This window comes from Salvelinus sp. IW2-2015, linkage group LG8 (assembly GCF_002910315.2).
Source record: "Salvelinus sp. IW2-2015 linkage group LG8, ASM291031v2, whole genome shotgun sequence".
Classification (NCBI taxonomy): domain Eukaryota; kingdom Metazoa; phylum Chordata; class Actinopteri; order Salmoniformes; family Salmonidae; genus Salvelinus; species Salvelinus sp. IW2-2015.
The window spans coordinates 43,850,398-43,872,604 of NC_036848.1; the positions used below are offsets into that span (position 1 = coordinate 43,850,398).

A 22,207-nucleotide genomic window follows, 5' to 3' on the forward strand; every position below is an offset into this window, starting at 1 on the left:
TTTCGCGCCAACCTGTCACTTCAAAAGCACTCAATGATCTCAGAGTGTCGGTTTGAAATGTTTATTGTGGTATAAGCTGATATAAGCAGAATTCAATATAATTCCAATGCAAGAACCCAAAAATTGTGCCCGATAGCCGATTTCAACTGTCCCCTTAGTCACTTTATCCTGGAACCTGGTCTTACCATGTTACATGTTTACAATAATACAATATTAAATGATTCACATTAAAACATTTAAAACTTTGACACAGTGTAAGTGGTGCATAAATATTCAAGGATTACTTTCCATTGGCAGATTCTGTATTTACAAATCAATCTGTAATTGTAAAGTTACATACAATATGTATACATCCCTGGGAAACTCTGTCAAACGTTTTAACCAAAAGTGTTAACCATTTTACCCCTCTCAGAACATTCATGCTAATGTTCTAGGAATGAAGATGTAACCAGAAATGGTTTGTTGGGATTCCATCTCCTCAGCTTGTTATGATGTCATAGTATCAGAATGAAACCTGCAGTTCAGACTTAGTCCTGCGGAGGAAGTAGAGAACAGCCTTACTGTTAACCTAGCAGGCGTAAAAGAACCGCTTGAGCAGTCCCTACCAGTGGAGGCTGCTGAGGGGAGGACGGCTCACAATAATGGCTGGAACGAAGCGAATGTGATGGCATCAAACACATGGAATCCATGTGTTTGTTGTATTTGATACCATTCCTCCTATTGCACTCCAGCCATTACCACGAGCCCATCCTCCCCAAGTAAGGCACCACCAACCTCCTGTGGTCTCTACATGCGGTTTTCAGAGGAAATGGAAGCTATGTTGAAGATGCTGTATCCCTGAAAACCGGATGTTAGCGGTTTCTTCTTCTTTTCCGACCCTGTATAGGCTACCTTACTGTAGAAGTAATGTGTAGGGTGAAGCTGGCCCTAGACGCTGGTCTTGGGTCAGTTTTAAATTGTCCCAACTAATGATTTAGGTTAGGATTGGGGGAGGGGAAAGTTCAATTACAGGGGAAACTTCGCTCCGGAGCGTAGAAATGGAGTGCAGTCTCCTCACTCGAGCTTCTTAACCAGCCTGGCCATCTTTCTGACTTTCTGCTTCTTCAGCTTCTTCTTGAGGAAGAGGAGGTCGATGTAGACAATGTGGTCCAGGACTGTGGAGGCACACAGGAGACCCCCGTGCAACGCTCCTGCTATCCCACAGCTGAACACATCCTGCCCTGGAAAAGGTACATCCACACAAACCATATAAGATAAGGCAAAGATGGCCTGAAGACATGCAAGCTCCCTCACATACAGTACATTTACATAATTTAGCAGACGCTCTTATCCAGAGCGACTTACAGGCGCAATTGGGGTTAAGTGCCTTGCTCGATGGCACATCAACATATTTTTTCCACCTAGTCAGCTTGGGGATTCAAACCAGCAACCTTTCAGTTACTGGCCCAATACTCTAAACAAGTAGGTTATCTGCCACCCAGTACATTTTTTAAAAATCAAACGAGTTTGTAACTGTAAATATTCTTCACAAAATMTGACTATATAGCTCATACAAAATAGACTTTACGGCTAATGCACATTTTGTCTCACTTTATAAATGATTTAATCTTTACGGAGAAGCATTAGAGGAGAAGTTCCAGGAGTGTTACCTGAGATAAAGAGGTTTTTGACAGGGGTAGAGCAGCGGTTCCTGGCCACAGCCTCAGCATGGAAGCGGTCCAGGTTGTGCTCAGCAGAGTACATGGCCCCGCGCTGGGCTCCCAGGTAGTGCATGTTAGTCAGGGGGGTCGCAACATCCTGGAACACCAACTGGAAACAAACAGAGCATAGAGACGTTATCAATTAACATGGATTAACCTCTAAAAAGCCACAAACACAGACAGGCACAGAGAGAGAGACAATATACACTACTGTATGTTAATTGAAAAACACTTGTTCATACCTTTTCCCTCAGCTTGGGGAATAGGGTGCATGCCCAGTCAAAAAGATTGTTTGCAAATTTCATTTTGTAGTTGATGTAGTCATCTCCCCTTTTCCTTACTGAAGTATCTGCCCATTCCTCAAACCACTCGTACTTCACCATGGTCAATATCGTCATGCAGGATTTCCCTGGAAATGTAACATGGTATACATCCGACACATCTGCAGCGTATTTGTGGCACAAAGAAGTACACACACTTTGACTGCATTATCTTTGATATTCATTGGTACATTATCCTACCTGGGTGTCTCGTCTTGGCAGTAGGATCTTTGGCAGAGGGGAAGGTGATGAACATCATAGGGATGTTATCAGGTGCATCCTCTTTACTCATGGCAAAGAACCCTTCCATTCTACACAAAACAACAAGGCTGTAAACATCTGGAGAATGCTGGAGTGATGATGCATCAATGAAACTAATCTCCATATATGACTGTAGGCTATGTAGTGATGCCATAGTAACTGCTTGTACTCATTGTTTATGCAGCAGCGCCACCTTGTGAGTACAGAGGGCGATATCATATCATTTCAATTCTGAAAGAGGATTCGGTGCCTGGTACTTACGAGCCATCCATATCATTATTTTTGAAGAGCCAGAAGTTGGTGGAGACAATACCCAGCTCCTCTTGGGTTCCATCAAAGCCAGAGAAGACCAATAATGATCCTCTGCCATGTTTCATCATGTCCAAACGTTCCTGGATGTCTGTTAGCAAAAAAAGTGTTTTACCATCAACCCATAGCAAGACTTTACAGTAGTAAGATAGAACATTATAAGGCAACACCTATCGACTGATCAATCAATCAATCAACTGATTGAAATCCTATATGTTGTTAGTTTGACCAGTGTAGCTCACCTGGCTTGGTCTGGGTCTCAGGGGGCAGTAATTTCTGGAAGGTGGTGAACAGACCACAGTTGGAGATGATCACAGGAGCATGTACCTCCACCTCCTCCTGTCCCTTTCTCACCTTTACACCTGGCAATGGAAACAAACAGGAGAAGACTCAGAAAGACATTGTATGCCTTTGAAATATCAACATGATCTCCTCATGGAAATATATTTTGTGATTAGAAATAGGACAAGCTTCTTTAAGTCTTCGTAATTCTTGCATGCGGAAATAAGCGATGGGACACTTACTCTCCCAGCACAACAAGGGGAGACTGTGTGGACTGTGCATGTCATTTGTCTTTGGGCTGTTATTATAGTTTTCACATCTGTCCTATGTTTCAGGGACTGAATAATTACAATAGGACTCTGTTTGTCCATTGTGAAACGGATATGGACCATATCATGATTGTCAGCTGAGTGGATCAGCAGTCTAGGGCAATGCATCTCAGTGCTTGAGGCGTCAGCACAGACACCCTGGTTCGATTCCAGGCTGTATCACAACCGGCTGTGATTGGGAGTCCCATAGGACGGTGCACAATTGGCCCAGCGTCGTCCGGATTTGGCCGCTGTAGGCCGTCATTGTAAATAAGAATTTCTTCTTAACTGAATTGCCTAGTTAAATAAAGGAAAAATATATATTTTTTTACTTTTATTTATTTAGGGGAGCCCAATTGAGACCAGAGTATCATTCACAATGGTGCCCTATGTACAAACATATTTACAATCAAGAAAATGAACATTCCAAATAAAACAAGAATAAAAAACCTACAAGGTACAATTACAATACTACAATTTCAACAAATAAACCATTACAATCAATCAAAACAACTGCAATCCTCAATTAATTCATTTAACACCAGAGTCCTAAACTTCCCTAGCGGCACCAGGGAATCAAGATGCAAGGAATTTTGCATGTTGGGGGCACTAAAACTAAAGGAGGATTTACGTAAATTGGTCAAGACCAGAGGGACCTCAAGAGTTAACCAACCCTGCAAGTGGGTTTGGTAGCTCATTCTTTTATACTTCAGCAATGAAGTTAAGTCAGTTGGAAGCTTGTGTAGTAGAGCTTTGTAAACTAAAAGGAAGTAATGAAGTGATCTACAGGACTTCAATGAGGACCAACCTTTTGATGCAGTGGTGAGTATTAAAACTTGTCCATTGTGAAACGGATATGGACAATATCTGTATTCTCACCATATGCTGCCCCGTCATTGTTGACCAGGATCTGAGTGACAGGTGCTCTGACCAGGACGTTGCCTCCAGACTTCTGGATGACAGGGATGATGTGGTAGGAGATCTCACTGGCTCCTCCTTTAGGGTAGTACGCTCCTCTCTTGTAGTGGTGCAACAGAAGAGCATTGATCATAACACTGGAATCCTTGGGGGGGACACCTGGGGGGGGGGGGACAGAAAATAAACTATTAGCTACCTCAGTTCTATTTCATGAATTATGACAGATATTCCTTGGTTGCCATAGTCCAGTTGTGGCTCAGTTTGACTTGGGCTCTTTCCAAGCATAGAATATCATTCTGAATATATATAATAATACTGAAATATTAGAATGGAATGGAATAGTATAGTTTAGTATAGAATGCAATACAATAGAATCTAGAACGTTAAGACCAAGTACCGTAGAAGAGGTAACTGAAGATGACGTGAAGGTCCTTGTTGGTGGTCAAGGTGCTCACCAGGTCTGTAGCTCCAGTACCAGAGAGGGTAAAGATGGAGGAGCAGAGGTGTGTGATGCCGGACTTCAGCAAGAACAGAGCCAGCCACTGGGGGATCAGCTTCAGAGAGGCCAGATAGTGAGTCTTCTTGGCTGACACCTGGCATGATATTAAAGGACATTTGAGGTAAAAAGTTATTATACTGTAGTGAAGTCAGAGGGTAGTCCCAACCAGGGCTTGAACCTAAGAACTTGGGACTGTCAACCAAATGTCTCAGCTGTTACGCCAAGAGATCCAAATCTCTTGACGAGGTCGCTAGGTGATGGGTTCAGGTGACTACCATACTGTCGATACTCATTTGATCACTTCAGTGTTCTCATTACCAACAAAACCCCTGAAATGAAAAAAAGAAAGTACCTTCATGATTTTGAAAAAYGTTTCAATGGCAGTGACATCGTCTGGAAACTGATTTTTCAGGTGAGCCTCCATCTCTGTCTTGCCAGAGAAGATGGTGTACTCGCGTTTGTCCTCTCCCTCACCAATCTGGATGGTGTCAAAGTGCTGGTCCAGCTCCACAAACTCCAACTGGCCCTCGGTGATCTGGTCGAAGGCAATACGCAGCAGACTGTTCTCATGAAGCTGGCCGATAAAGTGGAGACCTGGATGGGACAATGGGGATAAATCATGCTTCAATAAGATGTTACATCAGGTCACAAAGCCATTGACTGGGGTGCCACTATCTGGGCAAATGGCAAAAACATAAACTCGCCTATTTCTACAATTAATCTTCTTAAAGATTTTAAACTTTACCTTAATCACATTGCTAAATTAACATGAGCCTAATCCTAACCTTAAATTAAGACCAATGTACATTTTCATGATATAGCCAATTTTGACTTTGCCAAATGCCCATCTAGCTTTTAGAGAAAGAAGCAGGCCCTTCTTCTCAACACAGCTTCTTGTTTGTGAATTAATTACATTTAGATGGCATTTGTGCTCATTTCAAATGTGTTCACTCCAAAGCAATGCATGATACATTGAATACTTGGAATAAGTCATAGTAAACGTTCAATGACATGTGGTCTATTGAATACAAGTTATCAGTGTGAGAATGCCAAAACAATGACCCAAAGCCCAGCTTGGTTAATCCCTACCATTGTGTCGCTGAGTTGTCATAATGATTCAGCAAATGTACATTATCCCATGAGCGTTGGTAGACAAAATGTAAGGAAACAAATCTAGCTGCCCTGAATGCCTCTGCTGATCCTACAGCTATTGTATGCAGTAATCATGTGCCTATGAACCAGAGTTATACTGTTAGCACTGAGGCAGTGTGCCCTAGTAGGAAGTCCACTGTGTGCAGCTCACCCTGCACTAACATAAATAACATGAGCATGTCTACTCCTACTAAGCTTCCCAGTAAAGCAATGAAAACAATCAAGCATCCTAAAAAAGTGCTAACAATAGCCCACGTTTAACATATGTAGCTTAAGAAACAAGGTTCATGAAATCAATAATTTGCTAGTAACCAGATGACATTCATATTCTGACAATCTCTGAAACTCACTTAGATAATACATTTGATGATACAGTGGTAGCAATACATGGTTATAACATTTACAGAAAATACAGAAATGCCAATGGTGGAGGTGTTGCTGTTTATATTCAGAACCACATTCCTGTAAAGCTTAGAGAGGATCTCATGTTAATTACTGTTGAAGTAAAATGGCTACAGTTTCATCTGCCTCACCTAAAGCACATTGTTGTGGGAAGCTGCTATAGACCACCAAGTGCTAACAGTCAGTATATGGATAACATCTGTGAAATGCTTGATAATGTATGTGATATCAACAGAGAGGTATATTTTCTGGGTGATTTAAATATTGACTGGCTTTCATCAAGCTACCCACTCAAGAAAAAGCTTCAAACTGTAACCAGTGCCTGGAACCTGGTTCAGGTTATCAGTCAACCTACCAGGGTAGTTACAAATAAGATCGTAATGAAATCAACAACATATATTGATCACATATTTATTAATGTAGCAGAAATTTGCTTTAAAGCAGTATCCAAATCCATCGGATGTAGTGATCACAATATAGTAGCCATATTTAGGAAAACCAAAGTTCCAAAGGCTGGACCTAATATAGTGTATAAGAGGTCAAACATAAGTTTTGTAGGGATTCCTATGTTGTTGATGTTAAGGATACTTGTTGGTCTGTGGTTTGTAATGATGACAACCAGAAACTGCACTTGACACATTCATGAAATTACTTATTTCAGTTACTAATAAGCTTGCACCCATTAAGAAAATTACTGTTAAACCCGTGGATTGATGAGGAATTGAACCATTTTATGGTTGAGAGGGATGAGACAACAGGAATGGCAAATAAGTCTGGCTGCACAACCGATTAGCAAATGTACTATAATTTGAGAAATCATGTGACTAAACTGAATAAAAAGAAGAAGAAACTATACTATGAAACAAAGATAAATTACATGAAACATTATAGGAAAAAGCTTTGGAGTACCTTAAATGAAATTTTGGGCAAAAAAGCWAACTCAAACTCATTGAGTCAGATGACTCATTCATAACAAACCCACTGATATTGCCAATTACTTTAACCATTTCTTTAATTGGCAAGATTAGCAAACTTAGGCATGACATGTTAACAACCAAATGCTGACACAATCAAGTATAACTGATAACATTATGAAAGACAAGCATTGTAATTCTGTAAAGTGAGTGTGGAAGAGGCGAAAAAAGTATTCTTATCTATCAACAATGATAAGCCACCGGGGTCTGACAACTTGGATGGAAAATTACTGAGGACAATATTGCCATATCTTCAATCTAAGCCTACTAGAAAGTCTGTGCCCTCAGGCCTGGGGGGAAGCAAAAGTAATTCTGCTACCCAAGAATAGTAAAGCTGCCTTTACTGGCTCAAATAGGCGAACAATCAGCCTGTTACCAACCCTTAGTAAAGTTTTTGAAAAAATTGTGTTTGACCAGATACCGTGTTATTTTACTGTAAACAAATTGACAACAGACTTTCAGCATGCTTATAGGGAAAGATATTCAACAAACACGGCACTTACACAAATGACTGATGATTGGCTGAGAGAAATAGATGATAATATGATTGTGGGGGCTGTCCTGTTAAGACTTCAGTGCAGCTTTTGACATTATCGATCATAGTCTGCTGATTGAAAAAACGCATGTGTTATGGCTTTACACCCCCTGCTATATTGTGGATAAAGAGTTACCTGTCTAACAAAACACAGAGGGTGTTCTTTAATTGAAGCCTCTCCAACATAATCTAGGTAGAATCAGAAATTCCCCAGGGCAGCTGTCTAGGCCCCTTACTTTTTTCAGTCTTTACTAATGACATGTTTTGAGTAAAGCCACTGTTTCTATGTATGTGGATGACTTAACACTATACATGTCAGCTACTACAGGGAGTTAAATCCCTGCAACACTTAACAAAGAGCTGGAGTTAGTTTCAGAATGGGTGGCAAGGAATAAGTTAGTCCTAAATATTTCTAAAACTAAAAGCATTGCATTTGGGACAAATCATTCACTAAACCCTAAACCTCAACTAAATCTTGTAATAAATCATGTGGAAATTGAGGCAAGTTGAGGTGACTAAACTGCTTGGAGTAACCCTGAATTGTGAATTGTCATGGTCAAAACATGTTGATACAATAGTAGCTAGGATGGGGAGAAGTCTGTGTTGACTTGCTGAATGCACTGAGGTGTCTGTTTAAACGACTAGCACACAGCTCGGACACGCATGCATACCACACAAGACATTCCACCAAATGTCTTTTCACAATCCCCAAGTCAAGAAAAAACTATGTGAGGCGTACAGTACTACTGTACATAGAGCCATGGCTACATGGAACTCTATCCCACATCAGGTAACTGATGCAAGCAGTAGAATCAGATTTTTAAAAACMGATAAAAATACACCTTATGGAACAGCAGGGACTGTGAAGAGACACACAGGCACAGACACACATACACATGATAAGACATGCACTGTACACACACGTACACGTGGATTTTGTATTGTAGATTTATGGAAGTAAAGTAGTGGCCTGAGGGAACACACTTAATGTGTTGTGAAAAGTATTATGAAATGCAATGTCATGTAATATTTTAAATTGTATATACAGTGTCTTCGGAAAGTGGTCAGACCCATTGACTTTTTCCACATTTTGTTACGTTACAGACTTATTCTAAAATGGATTAAATAAATAAAATCATCAGCAATCTACCCACAATACCCCATAATGACAAAGCGAAAAGAGGTTTTTCAAATGTATTAAAAATAAAAAAAACAGAAATACCTTATTTACATAAGTATTCAGACCCTTTGCTATGAGACTCAAAATCGAGCTCAGGTCCATCCTGTTTCCATTGATCATCCTTGAGCTGTTTCTGTGCTTTGGCAAAGTGGGTGGGGTTATATCCTTCCTGTTTGGCCCTGTCCGGGGGTATCATCGGATGGGGCCACAGTGTCTCCTGACCCCTCCTGTCTCAGCCTCCAGTATTTATGCTGCAGTAGTTTATGTGTCGGGAGGCTAGGGTCAGTTGGTTATATCTGGAGTACTTATCCAGTGTCCTGTGTGAATTTAAGTATGCTCTCTCTAATTCTCTCCTTCTCTCTTTCTTTCTCTCTTTCTTTCTCTCTCTCGGAGGACCTGAGCCCTAGGACCATGCGTCAGGACGACCGGGCATGATGACTCCTTGCTGTCCCCAGTCCACCTGGCCTTGCTGCTGTTCCAGTTTCAACTGTTCTGCCTGCGGTTATGGAACCCTGACCTGTCCACCGGACGTGCTACCTGTCCCAGACCTGCTGTTTTCAACTCTTAATGATCGGCTATGAAAAGCCAACTGAAATTTATTCCTGATTATTATTTGACCATGCTGGTCATTTATGAACATTTTGAACATCTTGGCCATGTTCTGTTATAATCTCCACCCGGCACAGCCAGAAGAGGACTGGCCACCCCTCATAACCTGGTTCCTCTCTAGGTTTCTTCCTAGGTTTTGGCCTTTCTAGGAAGTTTTTCCCAGCCACCGTGCTTCTACACCTGCATTGCTTGCTGTTTGGGGTTTTAGGCTGGGTTTCTGTACAGCACTTCGAGATATTAGCTGATGTACGAAGGGCTATATAAAATAAACTTGATTTCTACAACTTGATTGGAGTTGTGACGACCCTCCCACTCTGTCTGCCGAATTCTCTCTCTTTGCTCTTGTTTTCCTTAATAGGATGTCGGTGGGCGGGGCTGTGAGGGTCGTCAGCGAAATGGGACACACCAGGATAAATGCACCTCTTCCCCATTCAATAAGGAGACTCTCTCCATGCAGACACACTTACAGATTTTGGTTGTGGCATTTTTGTGGATGTTTTGTTTGTTTGGCACCTTTCAACACCCCTCATTATCATATGTATACACGCAACCACTCACTTACACTACTGATTACACACACCATTGTTAATTGTATTTACTTTACTTCAGTTAATGAATACATTTTGTTATTCTTTATCTCCACATTGTCTCCCTTTTGTTATGAACTTCGAGCCGGTTCGTGACAGAGTCCACCTGTGGTAAATTCAATTCATTGGACATGATTTGGAAAGGCACACACGTCTATATAAGCTCCCACAGTTGACAGTGCATGTCAGAGCAAAAACCAAGCCATGAGGTCGAAGGAATTGTCTGTAAAGCTCCGAGATAGGATTGTGTTGAGGCACAGATCTGGGGAAGGGTATCCAAAACATTTCTGCAGCATTGAAGGTCCCCAAGAACACATTGGCCTTCCATTCTTAAATGGAAGAAGTTTTGAACCACCACGACTCTTCCTCGAGCTGAGCAATCGAGGGAGAAGGGCCTTGGTCAGAGAGGTTACCAAGAACCCAATGGTCACTCTGACAGAGCTCTAGAGTTCCTCTGTGGAGATGGGAGAACCTTCCAGAAGGACAACCATCTCTGCAGCACTCCACCAATCAGGCCTTTATGGTAGAGTGGCCAGACGGAAGCCACTCCTCAGTAAAAGGCACATGACAGCCACTGCCAAAAGGCACCTAAAGGACTCTCAGACCATGAGAAACAAGATTCTCTGGTCTGATGAAACCAAGATTGAACTCTTTGGCCTGAATGCCAAGTTTCACGTCTGGAGGAAACCTGGAACCATTTCAGCGGCAGGGACTGGGAAACTAGTCAGGACCAAGGCAAAGATGAACGGCGCAAAGTACATTTCATCAAGAGATCCTTGATGAAAACCTGCTCCAGAGCAGGACCTCAGACTGGGGGCGAAGGTTCACCTTACAACAGGACAACGACCCTAAGCACACAGCCAAGACAATGCAGGAGGGGCTTCAGGACAAGTATCAGAATGTCCTTGAATGGCCTAGTCAGAGCCCGAACTTGAACATGATCGAACATCTCTGGAGAGACCTGAAAATAGCTGTGCAGCAACGCGCCCCATCCAATCTGACAGATCTTGATAGGATCTGCAGAGAAGAATGGGAAAAAGTCCCAAAATACAGGTTTGCCAAACTTGTAGCATCATACCAAAGGAGACTTGAGGCTGTAATCGCTGCCAATGGTGCTTCAACAAAGTACTGAGTAAAGGGCCTGAATACTTATGTAAATGTGATTTTTCTGTTTTTTAAATTTTTAATAAATTTGCAAAAGTGTCTAAAAACCTTTTTTTCTTCGTCATTATGGGGTATTGTGTGTAGATTGATGAGTAAAAATATACATTTAATACATTTTAGAATAAGGCTGTAACGTAACAAAATGTGGAAAAAGTCAAGGGGTCTATATACATTCCGAATGCACTCTAACTGCCTTAATATTGCTGGACCCCAGTAATAGTAGCTGCTGCCTTGGCAGGAATCCTTAATAAATACAAATACAAATGAACAAGACCTCTGTCTTACCAACATCAAATTCAAATCCTTTCTCTACGTAGGTGTGACAGCAGCCTCCTGACTGGTCATGCTGTTCCAGGACCAGGACCTTCTTCCCCACTTTGGCCAACGTGGCCGCCACCGTCAGGCCCCCAATGCCACTACCAATCACTATGGCATCCAGGTTCTGGGGCACTTTGTCAACACTGAAACCTGGACAGAAAACAAAATTCCAGATCAAAAAGTGGTTGTCATAAATTACCCATCTTCCTCTAATGGTCATAAACATAGGGCATCTAAATTTCATTTTCATTGGGGCATTCCTTGTCTTTGCTCCTAGATGACAATACATACATGATATCTCTTCTAACGCTCAGAGATTGATTAGAATGCTCCCAAAATCACAGTCATAGTCAAATAATCAACCCAGAGCTTTACCTTACCTTGTTTGATGACTTTGTCCCTCTTTCTCTGGTCAAACTCCCGGGGTCCCGGAGGCCTCACTGACTCCAGAGAGAAAGGGCTTGGCTTGCCGAAAAGATACCAGTACGTCCCTCCAGCCCATATCACCAACCAGGCTAAGAATATCAACAGCCACATGATAAAGACTGCACAGAGCAATCAAGCACGGAATTATCTGCCTGTCAATAAGGCAGGAGGAAGGAGAGTTGACAGCAGAGAGTCTTGACATTTTTGAAACACATATACCATTTACAGGACCCTTTTATTGAGGGAAGTGCTAAAGGTCTGCGATGGAAAGTGATAAGCAAATTAGTTTGTGCAACACTCAATTATCTTGTTATGACTATGACTGACAATAAAGATCAAGATGTGAAAGACCCTGTGGTGCAGCAGGGCTGTACCGCCACACCATGAAGATGATTTAGCAATCTGCAAGAGACCATAGTTGAGTTACAGGAATTGGCTATCAAGAAAGATCTGAGAATCGAATTCTAAAAACAAGTGTATTTAATTATTTTGTAAAAAAAATTCTATCACATACAAGGCATACGTTACAAAGCATTAACAAGCATTGCAAGGCATTGTTCTAGGCATGATCAGAGAGGAAGAGAGAGAGAAAAGTCATAGCCTGAAAGAGTCCCTCGGGTGGAGAGAAAATCTCACCAGCGCAGGTCAGYAACAAATAGAAAGAGACAATGAATCTTAGAGCCTGTTATAACATCTGAGTTGTTTGGATTCAAAATCTGAGTTTTGACCAATATCACTACTGTTGAGTTAACTTCCACTCAGATATCAGATCTACAGGGTGTTCTCACAACAGAACCTTTGCTACCCAGAGTGGTGAAACAATGTGGGTTGGAGAGCAGCATTCCTGAGACAACACAAACCATTGTCCTTCATTAGACATGCAAATGACCTTAGGTAAAAGCTTCCTGCATGCAAGCTAGAAAGGAATGCTCTATTCTTTGTAAGAGCAAAACCCAGAACTGAAGGTACATCAAAAAAAAAGAAAAGAATCACAAATGATTTCAACATTTCAATTAAGATAAAATAGTCGGTGCTGGCAGATACGGTAGCTCTGCTTCTAGCTTCTAAGCAACTTTGCAGTATTTCGTTTTTTGTGTGTTCTTTTTTACATTAGTCCAGAACGTTTTTTGTTTTATTACATACAGCCGGAAATAAGTTTTGGATATCAGATCGACGGTAACTCACCAGCATTATTACCAAAAATACGACCCCAGAGCAATGGAACTTATCCCAGAGTCTGCTCCAAGATGCAGCCGATGGAGAAGAGGTATTCAGAGTGGACATCTAGTCCGACTCAAGAGGCGTGCACACTATCCACCACTTCCGAGTATATTACTCGCTAATGTTCAGTCCCTAGACAATAAAGTAGACGAGGATCTCCTTCCAGAGAGACATCAGGGACTGTAAAATACTCTGTTTCACGTAATCATGGCTCTCTGCGGATATACTGTCCATGTCCATACAGCCAGCTGGGTTCACAGTACATCGCACAGACAGGAATAAATAACTCTTTGGGAAGAAGAAAGGCGGTGGTGTATGTTTCATGATTAACTACTGTGATAATGTACAGGAACCCAAGTCCTTTTGTTCACCCGACCTAGAATACCTCACAATCAAATGCAGACTGTATTACCTCCCAAGATAATTCTCTTCGGTTATAGTCACAGCCGTGTATATTCCCCCTCAAGCCGATACCACAACTGCCTTCAAGGAACTATACTGGACTTTGTACAAAATGGAAACCACATATCCTGAGGCKACATTTATTGTAGCTGGGGATTTTAACAAAGCAAATTTGAGGAAAATGGTACTGAAGTTCTATCAACACATTGACTGTAGTTCTTGTGCTTCAAAGACTCTCAACCATTGTTACTCCCCCTTTCGGGATGYKTACAAGGCCCTCCCCCGCCCTCTCTTCGGCAAATCAGATCACGACTCCATTCTGCTCCTCCCTTCCTATAGGCAYAAACTCAAACAGGAAGTACCCGTGCTAAGGTATATTCAACACTGGTCTGACCAATCAGAATCCATGCTTCATGATTGTTTTGATCACGCGGACTGGGATACGTTCCGGGTTGCCTCTGAGAATAACGTTGACATATACACGGACACTGTGACTGAGTTCATCAGGAAGTGTATAGGGGATGTTGATCCCGCTGTGACTATTAAAACCTACCTAAACCAAAACCCGTGGATAAATGGCAGCATTCACGCAAAATGTAAAGCCCGAATGACCGCATTTAACCAGGGTGACTGGAAATATGGTCGAATACAAACAGTGTGGTTATTCTATCAGTAAGGCAATCAAACAGGCAAAACGTCAGAACAGAGACAAAGTGGAGTCGCAATTCAACAGCTTAGACACGAGACGTATGTGACAGGCTCTACAGACAATCACGGATTACAAAGGGGAAACCAGCCATGTCGCGCACACCGACGCCTTGCTTCTGGCCAAGCGAAACACCTTCTTCACCCGCTTTGAGGATAACCCAGTGCTACTGACGTGGCCCGCTCCCAAGGACTGTGGGCTCTCGTTCTCCGTAGCCGATGTGAGTAAGACGTTAAAGCGTGTTAACCCTCGCAAGGCTGCCAGCCCAGACGGCATCCCTAGCCGCGGCAACTGCACCACCCTCATCCACAGGACTCTTCAGAGGGTGGTGCGGTCTGCCCAATGCATCACCGGGGGCACACTGCCTGCCTTACAGGACATCTGCAGCACCCGATGTCACAGGAAGGCCAAAAAGATCATCAAGGACATCAACCACCCGAGCCACGGCCTGTTCACCCCGCTATCATCCAGAAGGCGAGGTCAGTACAGGTGCATCAAAGCTGGGACTGAGAGACTGACAAACTGCTTCTATCTCAAGGCCATCAGACTGTTAAAGAGCCATCACTAGCTGGCTACCACCCAGTTACTCAACCTTGCATCTTAGAGGCTGATGCCCTATGTACATAGTCATGTAATCACTGGTCATTTTAATAATGGAACACTAGTTACTTTAATAATGTTTATATACTGCTTTACTCATTTTATATTTATATACTGTATTTTATTGTATTTTAGTCAATGCCTCTCCGACATTGCTCGTCCTAATGTTTATATATTTCTTAATTCCAGTGTTTTACTTTTAGATTTGTGTGTATTGTTGTGAATTGTTAGATACTCCTGCACTGTTGGAGCTAGGAACACAAGCATTTCGCTACATCCACAATAACATCTGCTAAATATGTGTATGTGACCAATAACATTTGATTTGATTTGAAAATAGTCTGTTTATCCGATTGGATAACTTCAGATGTTTTTATCAAGTCAGTCAGATGAATACAAAAGATATCAAACTCCTCCTCTGAGAGAAAATGTAATCACATTGAAAATGAGAAAATAAACAAAATAACCAGAATTTTGAAATAATGTATGTAAATTTCCTGAAGTTAAATCAAAACAACTTTCGAGCAACTCAAAATATACAGTTGAAGTCGGAAGTTTACATACATCTTCGGCAAATACATTTAAACTCAGTTTTTCACAATTCCTGACATTTAATCCTAGTAAACATTCCCTGTATTAGGTCAGTTAGGATCACCAATTTATTTAAAGAATGTGAAATGTCCGAATAATAGTAGAGGGAATTATTTATTTAAGCTTTAATTTCTTTCATCACATTCCAAGTGGGTCAGAAGTTTACATACACTCAATCAGTATTTGGTAGCATTGCCTTTAAATTGTTTAACAAAATGTTTTGGGTATCCTTCCACAAGCTTCCCACAATAAGTTTGGTGAATTTTGGCCCATTCCTCCTGACAGAGCTGGTGTAACTGAGTCAGGTTTGTAGGCCTCCTTGCTCGCACACGCATTTTCAGTTCTGCCCACAAATTTTCTATGGGATTGAGGTCAGGGCTTTGTGATGGCCACTCCAATACCTTGACTTTGTTGTCCTTAAGACCCATTTGGGACCAAGCTTTAACTTCCTGACTGATGTCTTGAGATGTTGCTTCAATATATCCACATAATTTTCATTCCTCATGATGCCACCTATTTTGTGAAGTGCACCTGTCCCTCCTGCATCAAAGCACCCCCACAACATGATGCTGCCACCCCTGTGCTTCACAGTTGGGATGATGTTCTTCGGCTTGCAAGCCTCCCCCTTTTCCTCCAAAGATAACGATGGTCATTATGGCAAAACAGTTCTATTTTTGTTTCATCAGGCCAGAGGACATTTCTCCAAAAAGTACGATCTTTGTCCCCATGTGCAGTTGCAAACCATAGTCTGTCTTTTTTATGCCGGTTTTGGAGCAGTGGCTTCTTCCTTACTGAGCGGCCTTTCAGGTTATGTCGATATAGGACTGGTTTTACTGTGGATATAGATACTTTTGTATCTGTTTCCCGCAGCATCTTCACAAGGTCCTTTGCTGTTGTTCTGGGATTGATTTGCACTTTTCACACAAAAGTACATTAATCTCTATGGGACAGAATGCGTCTCCTTCCTGAGCGGTATGATGGCTGCGTGGTCCCATGGTGTTTATACTTGTGTACTATTGTTTGTACAGATTAACGTGGTACCTTCAGGTGTTAGGAAATTGCTCCCAAGGATGAATCAGACTTCTGGAAGTTTACAATTTTTTTCTGAGGTCTTGGCTGATTTCTTTTAATTTTCCCATGATGTCAAGCTAAGAGGCACTGAGTTTGAAGGTAGGCCTTGAAATACATCCACAGGTACACCTCCAATTGACTCAAATGATGTCAATTAGCCTATCAGAAGCTTCTAAAGCCATGACATAATTTTCTTGTATTTTCCAAGCTGTTTAAAGACACAGTGAACTTAGTGTATGTAAACTTCTGACCCACTGGAATTGTGATACAGTGAATTATAAGTGAAATAATCTGTCTGTTAACAATTGTTGGAAAAATTACTTGTGTCATTGTCACGGCCGTCGAATGAAGTAGACCAAAGCGCAGCGTGGTGAGCGTACATATTCCATTTGTTAGAAATGACGCAGACAAAAAACATAACCAATACAAAACACCCGTGAAGCTTAAGGGCTATGTGCCACAAACAAAGTTAACTTCCCACACTGAGAGGAGGGAAAAGGGATACCTAAGTATGGTTCCCAATCAGAGACAACGATAGACAGCTGTCCCTGATTGAGAACCATACCTGGCCAAAACATAGAATTACAAAATCATAGAAAAACAAAACATAGAATGCCCACCCCAAATCACACCCTGACAGTCATGCACAAAGTAGATGTCCTAACCGACTTGCCAAAACTATAGTTTGTTAACAAGAAATTTGTGGGGTGGTTGAAAAACAAGTTTTAATGACTCCAACCTAAGTGTATGTAAACTTCCGACTTCAACTGTACATAAAATGATAGGGTAAGAACGGTTTGAAGCAATTTGAAAAGCAGTTTACAGCACCCAACATTAGCATACCAATGGTGAAGGTGCTATAGCCATTTTGTGAGAAACAAGGCAATGACTTTACTCATAGCACACACTCATCTATACATTCAGATTGACTAAGCCATATGCACTATGCATAGGAAAAAAACTTTTATTTGTGTCTTACCAAGAGCCATTACATTTTGTCTAGCACTGTATACTGTACATCAAAGAAAGCACATTCACAAAAGTAACCTATATAGCTATCACATATGAATATAGTAACTACTAAGTTGCAAACAAATAAATTATTAAAGGCGTCAGCATGCTTCGGTTCAGCTGGCGCCTGTGCTCACATACTCCCTTAAAAGACATTTGCTTGACAAAACAAAAAAGGAGCAATATAACGCTGGGAAAGTAGAGGGCGATAAGCTGGTAATAGCTATCTACGGCCAAACAAGGAAGTGATGACACACCTAAACAAGGAAGAGACACACGGGAGAATAAAAGTGTACACAAAGAGACATTTGACTGGAATTAAAAGTGATGAACCTATCAGGGCGCAGCCCCTTGGGAAAAGCATTCAACACAGAGGTGGACAAGAAAATGGTTAGTGGAGGTATGGGATGGAAGAAGAAGCGCGTGTGCGTTAAGGTTGACAAGATGCTGGTGCCCACTGTAGAGCAGCTGAACAGCCCAAGCGAGGAATCTACAAAGTCTCGTATCGACAAGTGATGACGACTTTGCGGTACCAGAGTATGGAGAAGATGAGTATTGGGAAAATGTTACGGAAAGGTGGATTTGTGAGAAGGATTGGAGGAAGAGGAAAAACAGGTTGAAGAGAATGAGGGAAGCAGAGGTTGAGTTTAAATCTGATGGAGATGGTGATAGAGGGGGAGATGGTGTGTCGAAGAAGACTGTGGTCAAGTGCAAACATAGTGAGCTGGTTGCCAGACCGAGTTCTGGAGGTGAAATGGAAGTGAATGAGGGAGATTTAAGTGAGGTGGAAGGTGTGGTGAGGGGTTTGGAGCCCGAGTCTTGCATCGAGGGACATGGTTATGATAAAGAAGAATTGGTTCAGTGGTAGTGAGGCTTTTGGAGAAAGGGGATCCAGGCCTTTTGGCTGATCCATATGTGGTATTAGGTTGGATGGAAAAGATGGTTGGTGCTGTTGAGTCGGTGAAGGTACATGTGGACATGTGATGTTTGTTTGTGTTTCTTCCACCCAGAGGAAGTATGCGCTCCGTGCGACGCAACTTGGTTCAGGATCTGTATCTTGCTTTGGTCTTAGGAACAGGGTGCCATTGAGAGGAGTGATTTCTGGGGTAGCGTTAAGTGTGGAGTTGGAGAAATTGAAGTTGAAGATTCCTGGTGTTTGTGACGCCTGCCYTTTCGTGCGACGAAGACCTTGTGGGGAGCGTGAGTTTTGAATCAGTCTTTACCTGATAATTTCATGTTAGGATATATGAGTTATCCTGTTAGAGCTTCAGGCCGAACCCACTGCAGTGGGTCATGTCGCAGCAGTGTGTAGGAGGGAGATTCCAAATCTTGAGCGATCCATGTATGCAAAGCTCTTCGAGACTAACTCAACAACATTCACAGCTGTAATCACTGTCAAAGGTATTGATTCAGGGGGTTGTATACTTATCTAATCAAGATATATTAGTATTATTTTTCATGAATTTCTTTAAAATCGTAGAATTGATCTTCCACTTTGACATCACATCACAGAGTATTACGTGTCGATCATTGACAAAAAAAGGCAAATTAAATAAATTTCAATCCCACTTTGTAATATAAAAAGGGTGTGTGAATACTGCAGTAAGATACCCGATGGGTTAGACCGGGGGAGGTGGCAAAGTATGGCCCGCTGGCCACTTCTATCCGGCCCACAAGACATATACAGTGGGGAGAACAAGTATTTGATACACTGCCGATTTAGCAGGTTTTCCTACTTCCAAAGCATGTAGAGGTCTGTAATTTTTATCATTGGTACACTTACACTGTGAGAGACGGAATCTAAAACAAAATTCCAGAAAATCACATTGTATGATTTTTAAGTAATTCATTTGCATTTTATTGCATGACATAAGTATTTGATCACCTACCAACCAGTAAGAATTTCAGCTCTCACAGACCTGTTAGTTTTTCTTTAAGAAGCCCTCCTCTCTCCACTCATTACCTGTATAACTGCACCTGTTTGAACTCGTTACCTGTATAAAAGACACCTCTCCACACACTCAATCAAACAGACTCCAACCTCTCCACAATGGCCAAGACCAGATAGCTGTGTAAGGACATCAGGGATAAAATTGTAGACCTGCACAAGGCTGGGATGGGCTGCAGGACAATAGGCAAGCAGCTTGGTGAGAAGGCAACAACTGTTGGCGCAATTATTAGAAAATGGAAGAAGTTCAAGATGACGGTCAATCACCCTCGGTCTGGGGCTCCATTAAAGATCTCACCTCGTGGGGCATCAATGATCATGAGGAAGGTGAGGGATCAGCCCAGACTACACGGCAGGACCTGGTCAATAACCTGAAGAGAGCTGGGACCACAGTCTCAAAGAAAACCCTTAGTAATACACTACGCCGTCATGGATTAAAATCCTGCAGCGCACGCAAGGTCTCCTTGCTCAAGCCAGCACATGTCCAGGCCCGTCTGAAGTTTGCCAATGACCATCTGGATGATCCAGAGGAGGAATGGGAGAAGGTCATGTGTCTGATGAGACAAAAATAGAGCTTTTTGGTCTAAACTCCACTCGCCGTGTTTGGAGGAAGAAGAAGGATGAGTACAACCCCAAGAACACCATCCCAACCGTGAAGCATGGAGGTGAAACATCATTCTTTGGGGATGCTTTTCTGCAAAGGGGACAGGACGACTGCACCGTATTGAGGGGAGGATGGATAGGGCCATGTATCGCGAGATCTTGGCCAACAACCTCCTTCCCTCAATAAGATCATTGAAGATGGGTCGTGGCTGGGTCTTCCAGCATGACAACGACCCGAAACACACAGCCAGGGCAACTAAGGAGTGGCTCCGTAAGAAGCATCTCAAGGTCCTGGAATGGCCTAGCCATTCTCCAGACCTGAACCCAATAGAGAATCTTTGGAGGGAGCTGAAAGTCTGTATTGCCCAGCGACAGCCCCGAAACCTGAAGGATCTGGAGAAGGTCTGCATGGAGGAGTGGGCCAAAATCCCTGCTGCAGTGTGTGCAAACCTGGTCAAGAACTACAGGAAACGTATGATCTCTGTAATTGCAAACAAAGGTTTCTGTAGCAAATATTAAGTTCTGCTTTTCTGATGTATCAAATACTTATGTCATGCAATAAAATGAAAATTAATTACTTAAAAATCATACAATGTGATTTTCTGGATTTTTGTCGCTAGAGCACAATGGGACAAMGAAATCTCGGCCTGCCAAACCCTCTCCTAACCCGGACGACGCTGGGCCAATTGTGCGCCGCCTCATGGGTCTCCCAGTCACGGCCAGCTGTGACACAGCCTGAGATCGAACCCAGGTCTGTAGTGACGCCTCAAGCACTGCAATGCAAGTACTGCGCCACTCGATGAGCCACTCCATTGAATTTCGATATGGCCCAAAATCCCGATATGGCCCTCAAGCCCAGAAATTTGCCCACCGCTGGATTAGACGATCCTTTTCTCGTCAATCCCGGTTATCATAACATCATGCCAGGGTAAGCCTACACAAAACACAACCCTTATTTTAAGAGTTTCTAAAATCCCCTATGGGAAAAGTGAATGGTGGAAAAATAATTGGAACCATTTCCCTTTTTGACCTTATGGGTATTATGACTCATACTGTGGTACTCTTTCGAGAACTTGTTAGCAAACTCCTGTGTGTAATTTATCTTAGAGATTATTCTAAACTGAAGACACGTGTAACCACGTGAAGGCCAGTGGCAGTCAGTGCCGTTTAAGATGGGGGAGGATGGTTTTCTTTTTTATGAGCATGGCCTTATTTCTATTACAGCATATTGGATGACCGTCATTCATATTCCATTCACCCAGCTCAATGTAACATCGCTAAGTTTAGGCTACTACATGATACTAAAATGTTCCCTACACCCATCATGAGGTTGCTACAACCTAGCCTATCAATTAAATGTTACAATGTAGGTGCACAGGTCGAGAGAAATTTTAGTAATAATGATGACAGATATTGGCACATTCAATACTGCCTTGCACACTCATGCCTGGACCTAGCTGATCTAGGGTGTAATAATTAGTCCAACAGTTTCAAACAAGAGTTTCTATTGGACAAATTCAAGTTTATTCTTCCCCGTTTGCTTCCGTTTAAGAAATGTTTTTCAACAGAATCGGTAGAATGAATACACCCCTGATCACACGCAAACACAGTTCATTTTCATAGCAGCCACATACAAACAGCCTGATCACTTTGATCGTTGTATAATTCCTTCCCGCATCTACTCACTCTCCTCCTCTCACATTTTCTCTTCGCTTGTGGTCTTCAGTGCACAACACATCAGCTGTCTGTGACCAGGCAAAAACATCTTTCCAAGCCAAACCTTCATGTCATAACCGCTAACTGCTACAGACAGCCTACAACGTCATAATCAACATAGCTACTAGAACTAACGCACTAGTAAACCCGCTACAATGTATACTCAGCAAGTAGTTTAGCAGTTATACCGGCAATAAATTAATCAAATCAAAAGCTTACCTTGACTTGGAAGAGTTCAAGTGTTGGATAGCTATAGCAAGCTAGCTAACATAGCATCCCTCTTTGTTTGAGCCGGGTGTTTGTGTAGGCTAAACTAGCTACCTGCATTTGCTAGCTAAGTAAGTAAAAGTGAAAAAAAAGACAACAAAATATCTCACTCTCTCATTTTTGAAGA

At 42.1% G+C, this 22,207-nt stretch overlaps 1 protein-coding gene across 2 annotated transcripts; it reads right to left on the bottom strand.

Moving 5' to 3' along the window:
- Positions 1-298: 298 nt before the first annotated feature.
- Positions 299-22,109, bottom strand: si:ch1073-13h15.3 (inactive all-trans-retinol 13,14-reductase). 2 transcript variants are annotated; one of them, XM_070444947.1, is made up of 12 exons: positions 22,033-22,109; positions 11,899-12,096; positions 11,486-11,668; positions 4,950-5,191; positions 4,496-4,691; positions 4,060-4,257; positions 2,833-2,952; positions 2,543-2,681; positions 2,222-2,331; positions 1,943-2,109; positions 1,650-1,809; positions 299-1,220 (listed from the first exon to the last, which is right to left on the bottom strand). In XM_070444947.1, the coding sequence occupies exons 2-12, from the start codon at positions 12,053-12,055 to the stop codon at positions 1,054-1,056; spliced, it is 1,839 nt and encodes a 612-aa protein (XP_070301048.1). In that variant the 5' UTR covers positions 12,056-12,096; positions 22,033-22,109; the 3' UTR covers positions 299-1,053. The 2 variants fall into 2 exon arrangements, with proteins under 2 accessions (XP_070301048.1, XP_023849230.1); XM_023993462.2 differs by lacking the exon at positions 22,033-22,109 and having other exon boundaries at positions 11,899-12,156.
- Between the last annotated feature and the right edge of the window lie 98 nt (positions 22,110-22,207).